Here is a 14,175-nt window from a genome sequence, read left to right as displayed (position 1 = left end):
CTGAGCGGTCTAGCGGGGGGAAAATTAGTGTCATCTAGCTGAAAACGGCTCGACCTCTCCCATAACATCGAGGAAAGTGTCCCGTCGCCTTCCGAAAAGCCTTCCGGTGTGCTGGGGGTCCCCCCCGACTGAAGGGGGTAGTCCCTGTCTTTCTTCGGGCTTTTCCGACGTGTCTTTCGACCTCTGCGTAGCGCTCGACGTGTCTTTCGACGTACGCTTCTGGGCGTCGGCTACCACGATCCTCGCCAAGCTCTCTGCGACTCGTTTGTCAGCGGAGGGCTGTGGTTTCGACGTTACGGGTGTCGATCGTTCTACTGTGGCGTGCGCTCTCTGCTGGTGCGCGCCGGCCGATGGTTTGGGGGCACGCCCTTATTTGCCGAAAGCCCAGTCGCTGGTCGCGGCTGCGGTTGCGAGAGGGGCTTCGAACCTGAACGGTCCGAGGAGGCCGCCGGTGGAACCTGCGTCTCCTTGGGCGCTGATGCTTTCTTCTTCTTCGACGAAGAGCAGCCATGGGTTGTGTGCTTATGTGTGGTATCTTGTGCGTGAGTGTCGCCGGGGTGTTCATCCCCATAAGCAGGGCGTGAGCCGAGCCCGTCGGGGCTGGGGACAGACGACGAAGAGCGCGAACGCTCTTTAGAGGGGTCTACGACTTCCGTAGCGGAGGTCGTGTTATCACGTTCCTCGTCACTGTCGGTGGTAGCAGCGGCGGGTGAAGAATCGGCCTTCGACATAGCGTAGGCCGCCCACCTCTTGACCCTACGGTCTTTTAGAGTCTTTGGCTTAAGAAGCCGACAAGCCATGCAACCCTCCTCTTTGTGATCGAGGGGCAAGCAGCGGTTACACCGTGAATGCTTGTCCTTCCAAGTAAACTTGCCCTTGCAACGCGGGCAAAACCTAAAGGGTGTCCTCTCCATAGCCGAGGCAATAAATCGTGATAACGACCCCAAGGGAAAGGAAGGGGAAAAGGAAAGGCATTCTCAGAAAAGAACCAGAGATGTCCCACGACCCCACTCTCCCTACTGTATATGGCCTGCGAGGCCAGGCCACGTGTTCGGCAACGCCGAAGGATCTCCTCCGCTCGTCCCCTCCGTCGAAGATCTTGCTCGGCGGAGACAGCTTCACAACTGCGTCGAGGGAGGGATCGATATGTTATATACTAAATAGGAAAACGACCAAAGGCCGAGGAGATGAAATCTGCAATGTCTCTCGAGGAGCTCCGCGTAAAGGCGACCAGTAGCTGGGTGGAAAAAAACAATCTGAGGGACCTCGACGCGTGAGGGATTGTGGGTACAACGCACGTCACTATAGGGATAGTATTTCAGACACGCCTTGTCGACGTCCCTTTTCGACTACGAAAAACAAAATGCAATACTCCGCAGTGACCACTGGATGTCGGACCTATGCACAGCATGTGATTCTAAGCAGATTAACAAACATCAGAAATAAGGGTTTCGGCTATGTGAGCCTTTTGTATATTTCTGGCCCGAGTTCTTCAGGAGAAGGTTTTCTCTGAAAGGGTGCCTGCTGGTAGGCTGTGAGAGCCTTCTCAATGATTGTGGTCTTCTGGGTTCACAGTGTTCAAAGTTGATACACCATTTCAATGAATGAATTTGTGATTTTACGGTACCTCACATTACTGATGTTACTAATGGATCTTGGGCTTTCGGCTTCAAAGGCTTTGTCATCATTTATCAAAGACCAAGCCTGCAATATGTTCCCCTCAGAATGGTTCTTCAGGTTGTTTTTTTATTTCTAAAGTCTCAAAGTAATCGCTTCTCAGTCCTCCTCAGACTGCTCCTGACTGCACTTGCCCCACACTTAGTGTCCTTAGGACTAGTTCAGATTGTAAACCTTACTAAAACCCTAGTGCTGGGTAAACAAATACTGCAATCTAAACCCCATCCTAGTTTTGAGTTCTCTATTGATCCTGCAGTCTGAACAACCCCCGTAAAGATGAGAAAAAGGAAAGAAATGAGAAAAAGGAGGGGAGTAAGAAGAGTCTGTGTCTGAAAGGAGAAAGAAAAAAGGAACCAAGTAGATGTCCCCCTCCCCGCCCACCCCCGAGGGCTCCCCCACGTGTCCTAGTCTCTTGGTGTGGATAGTGTCCTATGGATAGCGATAGTTAGCGTTGTTCTCCGGGCAGGTGCGAGTCTTGCAGAGGGTCTTGTATGCCGTTCCAGTGGGGTGACTGGTGCTGTGGGTCTCACAAGATCCATTGTGATGGCCCGCCGCATATGAGCCTGCCTTAATGTATGTCACAGGGGCAAGGGTACCACAGCAGAGTGTTATGTACTGTGGCAGAAGACTCCTGTGGGCCCTTACTCAGAATTGCTCTGTGCATCTATAAAAAATTGCATGAGGGTGAGTCACTGCTGGTCTACACGAGTGTGCGATTCCATTAACAGGGCCGTTAGGCTTTCCATATCGTAGATTTCCTTTGCTTTGCGCAGACACTCTATCTTGGATGGTAGGGTTGGGCCCTTCCACTTTGTGACGCAGATGCGCGCTGCTAGCAGCAGATTTCTGGACCTATGCGGGAGAAGGGCGTACCCATCCTTGAGAGCCTCAACCCCAAAGAGGGCCAGGAGAGGGGATAATTTTCTATGGATGCCTTCCACCTGATGTATCCACCCCAAAATGTCCTTCCAAAATAGCTGTATGAAGGGACAACCCCACGACAAGTGCCAATACATGCACACTTGCATGCATTGTCTCAAGCAATAGGGGGAGACCCCTTCATACATTTTGGCTAATCGTTGGGGAGTTAAGTGCCATTGTGTGAGGATCCTACAGTTGTGCATCTTATATTGTACAGCGATGGAGGACTTGCATACTGCCCTATAAATTGTATCCCAGCCCTTTTGATCATCTTCCAACATCAGGTCTAAATCCCATTTTGCCTTTGTACTAGGAGGCGAGGTGTCCCCAGTCTATAAGAGCTCTGTATATGCTGGATATGAGACCCTTGGTACCTGTGTGCATGTTTAATATTTTCTCAAACGGGGTAAGCGGGCGTTGTAGCTGGCCTAGCCATCTCCTACCTGTGAGGACCCCTTTTAACTGCAAGAATGACAAGGATTTAAACTTCATGCCTTGCTGCGTATTTTCAAGTTCGACTTTGGTTAGGAAGGTCCCGTCCTTCCACATTTGACCTGCTCTGACCAGGCCTTCTTAGTATAATAGGGGTTGGAAGCGGAGGGGCTCTGAGAAGGCGTCCCTGATCGGGGGGCCCATATACAGTTAAGGGGTGAGGGCCAGGTTGTGACGCCTGCCATGCCATGATTCCCTTTGCTCCATATGGACCATAATGCTTCCAATACTCGGTGTTCCCTTGCGCTACGTGGGATCTCTTTATGGGGAGCTCATAGCCACTCCCCCAGGGTGACTGGAGCAAAGAGGCCGTTCTCCAAAATGATGCACTGTTTACTTTTAGATTCCCCGATATGGTTTACTAGAATGCGCAACTGAGCCGCCGCATAGTATTCGTGGATATCTGGGTAAGCTAAGCCGCCTTTTTTCCTTTGGGAAAAGGAGTGTTTTATACTTGATTCTTAGTTTCTTCTTCTACCAGAAAAATGCTAGCAGAGCTTTCTTGGCTGTGTTTAAGTATGCACACGGGAGCGCAATAGGGAGCGATTGGAACAGAAAAAGGAGTTGTGGCAGGATGTTCATTTTAATTGCAGCGAGTCTGTCCGCCCATGAGAGGCCGAGCTTGCTCCAATTGTCTAGGTCACGCTGAATAGTCCCAGAGCGGTTTATAGGTAGCTTGATATAGCTCTCGCAAGTTTTTTGTGATTGTGATTCCCAGATATCTAATGCTGGTTTGCAGCGGTCTGGGGTCCCCAAGGACACAGGGTCGATGCTGGTGGGGTGTCAGAGTCTTGAAGGGGGAGGATTACAGTTTATACTGAAGCCCGACTGTAACCCATATTCCTCTATCTCTCGCAGGAGGGCTGGAGTGGACTGTGAGGGGTGTGTAACATAAACCAACACATCATCGGCGAATAGAGCTGGCTTATATTCAGACCCATATCGGACTAACCCCTTAATTCTGTCATTATTCCTAATATTTTGTGCGAGGGGTTCCATAACCAATACATAGACAAGCGGACACCCCTGTCTTCTCCCTCTGGTACAGAAAAGTTTTTAATGTTTGCAATTATACTAAGAAGTCGTAACAAAAGGTGTTTTTATTATTGAATGAGTATTTTAGAGGCACTATTCATAAGCAAAATTTAGAAGCGTCTTGGTTTATTGAACCCATTATGTGTTAATACTTGAAACCATGCATTGTTAAATAGACCAGACGTTGTAAAATGTCCAATTTCTGTATAGTGCATGGCAATTGCTGTCTTTTTTTCTGATATCTAAAAGTCTTAGTGAAGATGAAGCACCAGTACAAATGAGCCCAAATATAATAAGACAGTCACATAGATAGTAACTTGGAACACACCTTCTTGAGTCAAACATTGTCACCTTATAGTTAAGGTGAAACCATGATCAACTAATTTTTCACCAAATTCTATGGCTAAATACTTATGATGTGTCTAACGAATCGCAAAGAAAGGTTCATCCAACAAGAACTTGAAAGTGGTGCAAATCTATCTAATAGATCAAAAGTAAGGAAGCACCCAAAAAACTAAACCAGATGGTTTTTTCCCCATTTGCATGGTTTTCACATAAAGAAAAATGTGCAATTTTTGTGACACGCATAGCCTAAACTGCTGCTCGGATTTTCGGCAAATGTTTGGGGTGGCCAGGGGAAAGCGTGGGAATAGGTGCTTTTGTTGGTTTGGTAGACATGTATGCACTACTTTTTAGATTAGTGGTTGTTAGGGAGAATTCTCTGTTTAGGCTGAATTTCCTAACCTAGTGAGTCCCCCAGCAGCTTTGCTGGATTTTTGGGGTTTATTTTTTTCTCCTGCCAAGAGTGAGACTCTTTTACCCCCACTCTTGGACATGATTTGAGTGTGTTTCTTTGAATCTAGATGTGTTTAATGGGCTATGGGGTCTTTTACTCCATAGGGCTTCATGGGTTTTTGTGATGTGTGTTACACAGCACCCTCAGTTCAGTAACACAGGGGTGTCATACTGACCCCCCAGTATAGACTCCATACGTGGGACTGACTACTGTCTCCCAGGGCATGTAAAGTCACCATTGACTTTACTAGTCTTAAATTCTGAACAGAACCAGTACAAACCATCATATTGTGGGCGTACTGGCTGGGGCAATTCAACTGCCCCGGGGTCTGTTAATCGAGGGGGCACATCTCCGTCCCCCCTGATAGAGTTTTGGCTGGTGGCAGTGGATACTACTTTTTATATTCAACCGCAAATATTTTCCTATGGGATTTCCCATTGTTTTAGGCTACTATCTTAATTTAATTATTTACGGTAGCCTCGAGCATACCGCCGGTTTGTTTAATTAATATTAATTCTCTGGTTGGTATTTTTTGCCAAAACTTGATTCTAAAATGGCGTTTGTGTTCTCTTCTGTGACTCCAACCCAAGTCGAGCCCTTTGTTCCACTTTTTGGCGGGCTTCTCCACAGAAGCCCTCCAAAGTGGTGCCACTCTGTCTGGGGTACTTAGGAGGGGTGGAGGGGGATTTAGGCACCCTGGACTGAGTTGCCTAGGCAACTCAAGTCGCACTCCGTCCTGATTGGCCCAAGTGGTGAGCGCATGTTTGAGTGACAGCTAGGCTGAGTGAATGGGGGTTTTCTGCATAAAAGCAGGGCTTTGGGGACTGGAACTTCAGAAGTCGCCACAAGACATAAGAATCCGACGAGGGAGAAGCTGAGCCGACCTGCCACGATGACACCACCGTTGGAGCCCTGCTGAACCGTCTCCCAACTTTTCCCAACGCCAGAGGAGATCTCCCGCCGGAGAGTCTTCTTCCTTTGACTGGTGGGGATAACCAGTTTCACCGTCTTTTCGCCTTCCCGACGTACCTCGTGGCCGCCTTGCCTGTGCCAAGCACCCCGGCAACCAGGATACCACATTTTACCACGACCGCGAAACAAAAGGTACCACCTTAAACCGGAAAACTCTGCGGCTGGTTTCTTCCCCGGCAGTGCAACGACCTTCATCTTTCCTCCAAGTCGAGATCTTCTCTTCCCCTGGAAGACGACACGACTTGCACCCACTGCCAGGAACAACTGCCACCGCTGGAGGATCCTTCCCACTTAAGCTACCGTGTCCCGCCTGGCTTCCCTTGCTACCGACTGTACGGGGTAGATTTAGCCCCCGGCTTTCGAACCTGGGTTAGCCTGGGACACCCTGGCTAAACTTTCCTAAGCCTCTCTAAACTCTTTTTGAACTCCCTGCAAGACTTTCTAAGCCTAGTGTAACTGTGCGATCTTGGGCGCATTTGTGCTCTGCTCTCTCTAAGAGTGGGCCCAGCCTTTGGCTCACCAGTGACTTTTGCTCTTCTGCCTTGCTAACAGTGTTCCTGAGTCTTAGAGTGGTGTACCTTTCCATATTGTCTTTTTCCCTCCCTTTCTCACAAACTTATTGGAGTGCCATCTAGTTAAGCGCTCACCTCTGTATGAAAATAAGTGGTGTTTTACTGAGACTTATCTGATAAGGAAAAAGGGGTGTATATATTACAATAGTAACTGTGTTTAGAATATTTTACAACAAGAGTGCTGGAGTGTTTCAAACAGTGTGTTTTTAAATAAATAATTATATACTTTGATACCAAAGCTCTGGTCAGCGTTTGCTTGTATTGGTGTGTCTGAGTGCCTATTGTGTATACTTTGCATACTGCCTAACTCTTCATGAGAGAAGTCTGACTGCTCAGCCACAGCTACCAGGTAAATCTGGGTGGTACAGACTGCTACCCAAGTGGGTTTACTGCTAACACCTGTAGTCCTAAATCTTTTGCAGTGTTCCCTAAGGGAACTGCACAGGTTTCTGCCTAACACTAACACAGCGGTGCGATTTGTATTGAGTATACATTTTAGAGTGCTTTAGGATACCTTAGTAGAACTAACCACAAAGCTTAGCACTGAAAAAGTAATCTAACATGTCAACTATGGAAAATTATAGTCAAGGATCCCTTGCTACAAAAACTGCTGATTGTTTAAGAGTTCTATGTAAGCATAAGAATCTCCTGACTAAAGGCAAGAAAATGGAATTGATAGAAAGGTTGTTCGCTAACCAAAGTCTTGATGATGGTTCAGAGGAACCTACCATGCCAGAAAATGTAGATAACAGTATAGAGATTGATGTTGATCAAAATGTGGACATTCTTGAGGAAGAGTCAGAAGAGGAGGGTGAGGCTGCTGTAACTGTCCCCCCTAGGCCTCTGTCTGCTCTACCTGCTGTACCTACTGGGCCTTTGCCAAGTCCCACACTTAGTCCTCAATATCTTGAATTAGAGAAAATGAAACTTGAACTAGAGTTCAAGAGACTGAATACTCAAGCTGAACAGAGACACCAGGAACTGAATCAAGAACTAAGGCTAAGGGAAATGGAGCTCAAGCATGAGCTAGAAATGAAGAAATTATCTGTTGAAAATGCTTCTCTCTCTGGCTCCTCTAGAAGTTCCAGTCCTAAAAGACCCCGGAAGCCTAAAGAATTGGTTGGTATGTATGAGCCTAAGTTGGATGTGTTGAATTGGTTGTCTCTGTTTGAATATAATCATGGGCTCCAGAACATCACAGGAAATGACTTACTCACCTGGTTGTTCTCTAGGCTTCCCCCTGTTGCAACTGATGTGGTAATGGAGTTGGGGGAGGAGGATAGGAAAGAGTATGAATGTGTGAAACTAGCTCTGATAGCTAGATTTGGGAAGACCCCTTCCCAGTATCTTAAGAGGTTTAGGACCCTCAAAAAGCATGATGGTACCCCTTGGGCTACCTGGGTGAGTGAAGGGTTGAAAAACTTAGAGGGATGGATTAAGGGTTACAAGGTGAACACTTATGAAGGTATGAAGAATCTCTTTATGTTGGAGGCAATTTATGATGCCTGCTCTCCTGAGCTCAGACAGCATTTGGCTGATTCAAAGGAATTAGATTCCCAAAAACTAGCTAAGGCTGCTGACTTGTGGGTTGCCAAAAGGGCCACTCACAAGGATTCTGGGGTAACTCAGAAAAAGGATGAGGGGAAACAGCCTAAAAAGGACTCCAAAGAGAATTCTAATACTGCAAATTCCAAAGAGGTCCCCAAACAAAACCAGAAGGGTAAGCCACCAGGGAATCCACAGCAGAATAGTGTCTCCTCTGGTGCCAAACCAGAGGGAGGTCAGAACAAGCCCCCATTCCAGAAGGCATTTGGTAAATGCTTTGTTTGTGGCTCTATTGACCATGTGAAAGGAGATCCCAGATGCAAGGGTAAACCTTCAGGGATCCAACTTGCCTCCTTAGCCTTCGCTCCAGAAGAGGAAGTCCCAATGGCAAGTGGAAACTTTCTACTGCTGGCTGATGAACCCATTGGTGTCTCAGCCAGTGTTTCTTTAGTCTCTCTGGGGTTGTGGGAACAACAGAACTTAGATGTGTATAATTCTATCCCAGATAATACTAAAGAGTATTATAAAGACAGTGTCCAGGTGAATGGTCAGGAGACTCCTGCCATTAGAGACATTGGGGCCAGCATAACTGTGGTGGATGAATCATTTTTCAAGGCAGAGGATGTTGCTAAGGCACCCAAATGCCTTACCAAGTTAGCTGGAGGGCCTGTGTAGATGTGTCCCCAGTTACCAGTTCTCATCCAGTGTAATGACATGGCTCTAAAGATACCGGTCAGTGTACAATGTGAAGTACCAGGTAGGGTTCTGTTGGGTAATGACCTGAAAGCTCTTGGAGTTGTGTCACATACCCCCAGACCACCTAGTAAAAGGTTACAGGTGCTCACAAAACCTGCAAGAGAGAAAACCCTGCGAGGATTATCTCAGGAGATGACGGAGATCACTCCTTTACCACTGGAGCAACTCACTGCAGTAACTACCAGATCAGGAGCAAAGGGGCAACCCAAGACTCCTAGGAAAAAGTCAGCAGCAAGCACTCCAGTGCTTCCAACAGTTACACCTGTAACTCCACCTCCAACTGAGGCTGAGAGGGAGGTACAACCCTGTGTAGTTGAACTAGACTCTGAAGAAGAGCTAGTGGGAGGCCAAGAACTTATTGGAGATCTAGACCCTGAGGACCATCCTGAGCTGCAGTCTTTACTGGCAGAAGGTGGGCCCAGCAGGGCAGCTTTCCGTAAGGGACAAAGAGAATGTCCAACTCTGGGAGGGTCTCCGCCACCAGGCAGCTGCTCAGGCTGATGGGCAAGAGCCTGGGAAGTATAGGTTGCACTGGGAAGATGGCCTCTTCTACAGTGAACCAACTGAGTCTGAACCTGGAGACTACAAACGCCTTGTAGTACCTCAAGAAAACAGACAACAGTTCTTGCACTTAGCCCACGAGATTCCTTTGGCTGGTCACTTGAGTTTCAAGAAGACCAAGGAAAGGCTCTCACTCTACTTCTATTGGCCAAAAATGGGGGCAGAAGTCGATAAGTTTTGCAGGAGCTGCCATACCTGCCAAACTTCTGGTAAGGTTGGCTCCAAGAATGTGGCACCTTTAGTGCCTCTCCCAGTTGTGGGAGTCACATTTGAGAGGGTAGGGATTGATATTGTTGGTCCCCTTGATCCCCCAACCTCCTCAGGCAACAGGTTTATCCTTGTTGTAGTAGACCATGCTACTAGATACCCTGAGGCAATTCCTATGAGGACTGTTACAGCTCCGGCTGTGGTTAAGGCCCTCCTTGGTATTTTTACCAGGGTTGGGTTTCCTAAGGAAGTAATATCCGACAGGGGGTCAAACTTTATGTCCCACTACATGAAAGCCATGTGGAAAACCTGTGGAGTTACTTACAAGTTCTCAACCGCATACCACCCCCAGACCAATGGGTTGGTAGAAAGGTTTAACAGGACCATGAACAGCATGATAGGTGCTTTAGACCGGAAAACTCTGCGGCTGGTTTCTTCCCTGGCAGTGCAACAACCTTCATCTTTCCTCCAAGTCGAGATCTTCTCTTCCCCTGGACGACGACGCGACTTGCACCCACTGCCAGGAACAACTGCCACCGTTGGAGGATCCTTCCCACTTAAGGTACCATGTCCCGTCTGGCTTCCCTTGCTACCAACTGTACGGGGTAGATTTAGCCCACTCTTCCCACTGTAGTGGATGTTCTATCCCGGGGCCTGGACATGCCACCATCTCCCCTGCAAGAACTGGAAAGTTGTGAGGATAAAATAAAATGACAGTTTAAAATGCAAGGTATGTCAGTTCGCTTGCATGTGATTAAGTAGGTCTGCACATGTGAGAAAGGGACAGGTGTGTGTGTATATATATATATATATGTCTGCAAGCAAGTACGAGCATGCGTGCAAGCGAGTACAAGTGCATCTGTGTGTATGCACCGGTGAAAAGAGTGTTCATGTGCAGGGGGGATAAAGAACAAAAGGGGGCAATAGGGTCCTGGGGCAATCCCTGCCAACAATCCCCAACTTTAGTTAATTGAGAGTTATATTCAGCTAATAAGAAACTATTTTGAAAGAAATTAGCAATTTTGTCGAATACTTGCTCAACCATAGCTCAACAGGAATGGGTCACGGTACGTAGCTGAGAAAGGACTGGTTGTGCATGTGGTTTGTCACAAGGGAGACTTATGCACCTGCTATAAAGTCACCAAGACGTTTGAAAGCCCTACACAATCCTCACTATCATCTCTAAACTTGGAAAGAAGGTCAACAAGGCATACACAAAGCAATTGAGCTTTCAATGTTGAGATAACAGGCTTTTTATGACAAAAGACAGGCCAAGTAGAGTTGCTGGAGACACATCTATGTAAATAAAAATGTAAATGTTTGTTTGTTCAAAATCTTAAATCTCCGAAAGTTCTTCACTGATTACTTTGAAATTTTGACACAATGTTGCATTCGAACACGCGCATGTTTTTATATACCTACCACACATAGATGTCACACCTGTGACAGGTAAAAACATGCTTTTTCCAAACAAAAGCGCCATCTGTTGGGACATAAAAGCAACACACGATATACTAAACATTTTCATGTTTTTACGGAAAAACAGCGCCATCTGATGGATGTAAAAACAACACACTCTATACTAAATATTTTATGATTCCATGTCAATGTTTCCGATTTAGAATGGCTTATGTGCCGAGGAAACAGCAGAGCGACGCGCAGCGAGACTTCAGGATGCACGGGTGCAAGCACGGCGATCGCATTCTGCAGCTTCAGATCTGCTTTGTTCTCAACAGAATCAACGCGACAGGCTGAGAGTGGCTAAAAGACGTCAATGAGAAACAGCAGATCAGCGTCAAACACGACTCCGTGTTCAGCAATCACGCAATTACAATCGCATTGCATTCCGGTACAACCCAGCTGATGATTATAGTTTGTGCCGGCATGTTCTCATCGTCACTATGAAGGAAGTGTGTCCTTATTGCAAGGCTCTGAAATTTTATGGAGAAACGAAAGGAATGTGTTGCGCTGCCGGGAAAATTAAACTGCCTCAGCTTGGAGAACCGCCAGAGCCATTAAAAACTTTGCTTATCTAACATCAGGAAAAACAACTCGTGCTTAACAGCTCAATTCATGCCAACTTGCGTTTGCAATCACCATCAACAAAGCTCAAGGCCAATCTTTACAATTGTGCGGTTTAGATCTAGACACGGATTGCTTCTCACATGGACAATTATATGTTGCGTGTTCTACAGTCGGCAAACCAGACAATCTCTATATCTACAAAGACAATGGAACAACAAAAAATATTGTATACACACAAGCATTGTGGAATTAAACATATTAGAAATGTGCGCTCTTTTCTTTCTTTTCCATTTAAACAGACTGAGCAACAGCAACGCGTGGCCAGGGACAGCTAGTATTCTATGTGTCAGTATTCTGATGTGACTGTTGGGCAGTACCTTGAAAATTATCAATTAATATAGCAAACAAGAGAAACAAGCCTGACATTGAAAAGGACTATGGGATAGGTCCAGCAACAAACAAGTGGGACAGATCTTTACTAATGTATAGCACAGAGTAAATGATGCTCTCTGCAGTAAGAGAGCAGTGGATTTGAGCTTTAAACAAGCAAAAGTGTTCTTCTCTTGGTTCTTACATTTCTGACTTCTTTGAATTCTGTGTTACTAGGGGAAAGCGAATGGGGTTAAATTAATATGCGAAACCACAACAAAATAGGACTGAGAGACCTCAACAGTGTATAGAGTTGCTATAAGGGTGCACTAAACGGGAGAAAGAAAAAAAAGAACCAGCTGTGACATTTCTACTTTTAGGTAACTGAATAAGCAAACATTTATCATGTAGGTTTCGTGGTTTGTAATGGAGTCTATCCCAAGTTAATTATAATTAATCCCAGTGCCAAATTGGGCTCATTTGTAAAGTAGGTTCATGTGTAATGAATAAAAGTGCTATGGTTTTTAAAGCAATAAGGTATAAATGATTTTGAAAATTAAGCAGGATTGGCGCAATTACAAACCAAGAAATCTTTTAACCTACACACACATAACTTACAGACGTCCAGAGAACAGTCCGATACAACTCTTGGTATTTTTGTGACACCTCCATATTTGAACTACCCATCAGCACAGGTTTGTAAGCTTTCCTTCCTACGCACAAATTTATGTTTGCATGGATTAGAAACTATAATACAAAAGTTCAATAATAAAGATTTCTAAAATACAACATACTTGATGGCAGGTAATTAGCAGCGCCGTCCAAACGAAGAACCCAGAGATCGCCTGTGTTGTGGTGCTCATGAGAAACATTGGTTGCTCCAGTGGGCCAAGAGCCAGGGGGACAAAATCTGGTCCAGTAGCAGTGGGCATTATTTCATCGGGAGCCATGGCCCCCGTGGACATCACAGCCTCGTCATCTGGGTCCCCAAGAGTGGCAATAGCAAGGAGGCCAGGCATTGGCACGCTGGTGCGGGAAAGAGACAAGAAAATTGAGATGAGACCGACTGATCAGAATTCTGGGCATTAACGTGACACACAGGAGTCTTCCACCTGTGGCTCTCCAGATGTTTTCAACTACAACTCCCATGGTCCCTCACCACTGGAAATGCTGGTAAGGTGGATGGGTGTTGCAGTCCAAAACATCTGGAGAGACAAAGGCTGCTGACCCTTTGGTCAGTGACTCCAATGTACCTCACTCACAAAACGTCCAACACAATTTAGAAACTGCGCTTGAACATGCAGTCGGTAAACAAAAGGGGTCTGTCACTTCCCCACGGCTTCCACCTACAGTTACAAGCCATTCAAACCTTCCGCTGTAGCTATAATACCTATTTCAGTTCAACACCCATGGATCCTCAAAATACGGAAAAGGGGAAGGTAGAACAGAGAGGGAGCGAGATACTCAACCTGCTAATAGGGACAGAACCAATCCCTCAATGGATATGCCACTCCTAACTAATAAACAACAGAGTGTCTGCAAGAGACTCACTGGGCACTGATGCAGAATTACTACCCAAGATACCAGACTCCTATTGCTCCGCTAGGGGCCTGATGAAATACATTGCATGAATACTTCTTTCTTTGTAAAGGATCTCGATCAGAAACTTAAGTGTAATCATAGTGCATGGTTACTATCGGACAGCACAGTAAGGATGTCAAACTAAGTTGCAACACTGTCAAGTATGAAAAATGGGGGTGTCACAAGGAATAAAGCAATGATGCCAAGACCTGATGTATAGATGTCCATTCAATTTGGAAAAAGAGAAGTCAGAATCTTTTGGAGGCAGTAGTGTTGGGTGATGAAGAGGGAAGTTAAATAGGAGGATCTGCTGTTTTACTGTCGAAACATCCCAGGGCAGATCTAAAGCCCAGCGGCTGGAAGTGAAATATGGGGAGTAAGAAGGAAAGCAGATCTTAATTTTGATGCAACACTGGGTGTATGAACAAAAACTGTAGGGTTTGGGAATAGGAGGTGTGGTAGATCAGAATCAGGAGACCGACAAGGTGGCATTGTATCAGACTTTCCTTCATTATCAATCACAAACCTACACTGTCCCTAGGTGTAAGAAATGTGCCCTTTTCTACAAAGGAACTGTATAAAGGATGCTTGCCAGGAAGGTCGTTACAAAACAAGAAATTCCTCTGTCCGGACACCTATACTACCCTGGGTTCTGTCCCTACCACT

At 46.1% G+C, this 14,175-nt stretch overlaps 1 protein-coding gene across 2 annotated transcripts in view; it reads right to left on the bottom strand.

Annotated features, from left to right (window-relative positions):
• The window catches only part of TMEM184B (transmembrane protein 184B), a 905,911-nt gene that overhangs the window by 807,890 nt on the left and 83,846 nt on the right, over window positions 1-14,175 (bottom strand). For both annotated transcript variants that reach the window (XM_069652979.1, XM_069652978.1), the window contains exon 2: window positions 12,723-12,954. In XM_069652979.1, coding sequence (XP_069509080.1) covers window positions 12,723-12,947 — 225 coding nt within the window. In that variant the 5' untranslated portion in view covers window positions 12,948-12,954. The remainder of the gene's footprint in view (window positions 1-12,722; window positions 12,955-14,175) is intronic.

The sequence above is a fragment of the Ambystoma mexicanum genome, chromosome 3q (assembly GCF_040938575.1).
Source record: "Ambystoma mexicanum isolate Mex_15411 chromosome 3q, UKY_AmexF1_1, whole genome shotgun sequence".
NCBI lineage: Eukaryota > Metazoa > Chordata > Amphibia > Caudata > Ambystomatidae > Ambystoma > Ambystoma mexicanum.
This window is presented reverse-complemented; position numbering and strand designations above follow the sequence as displayed.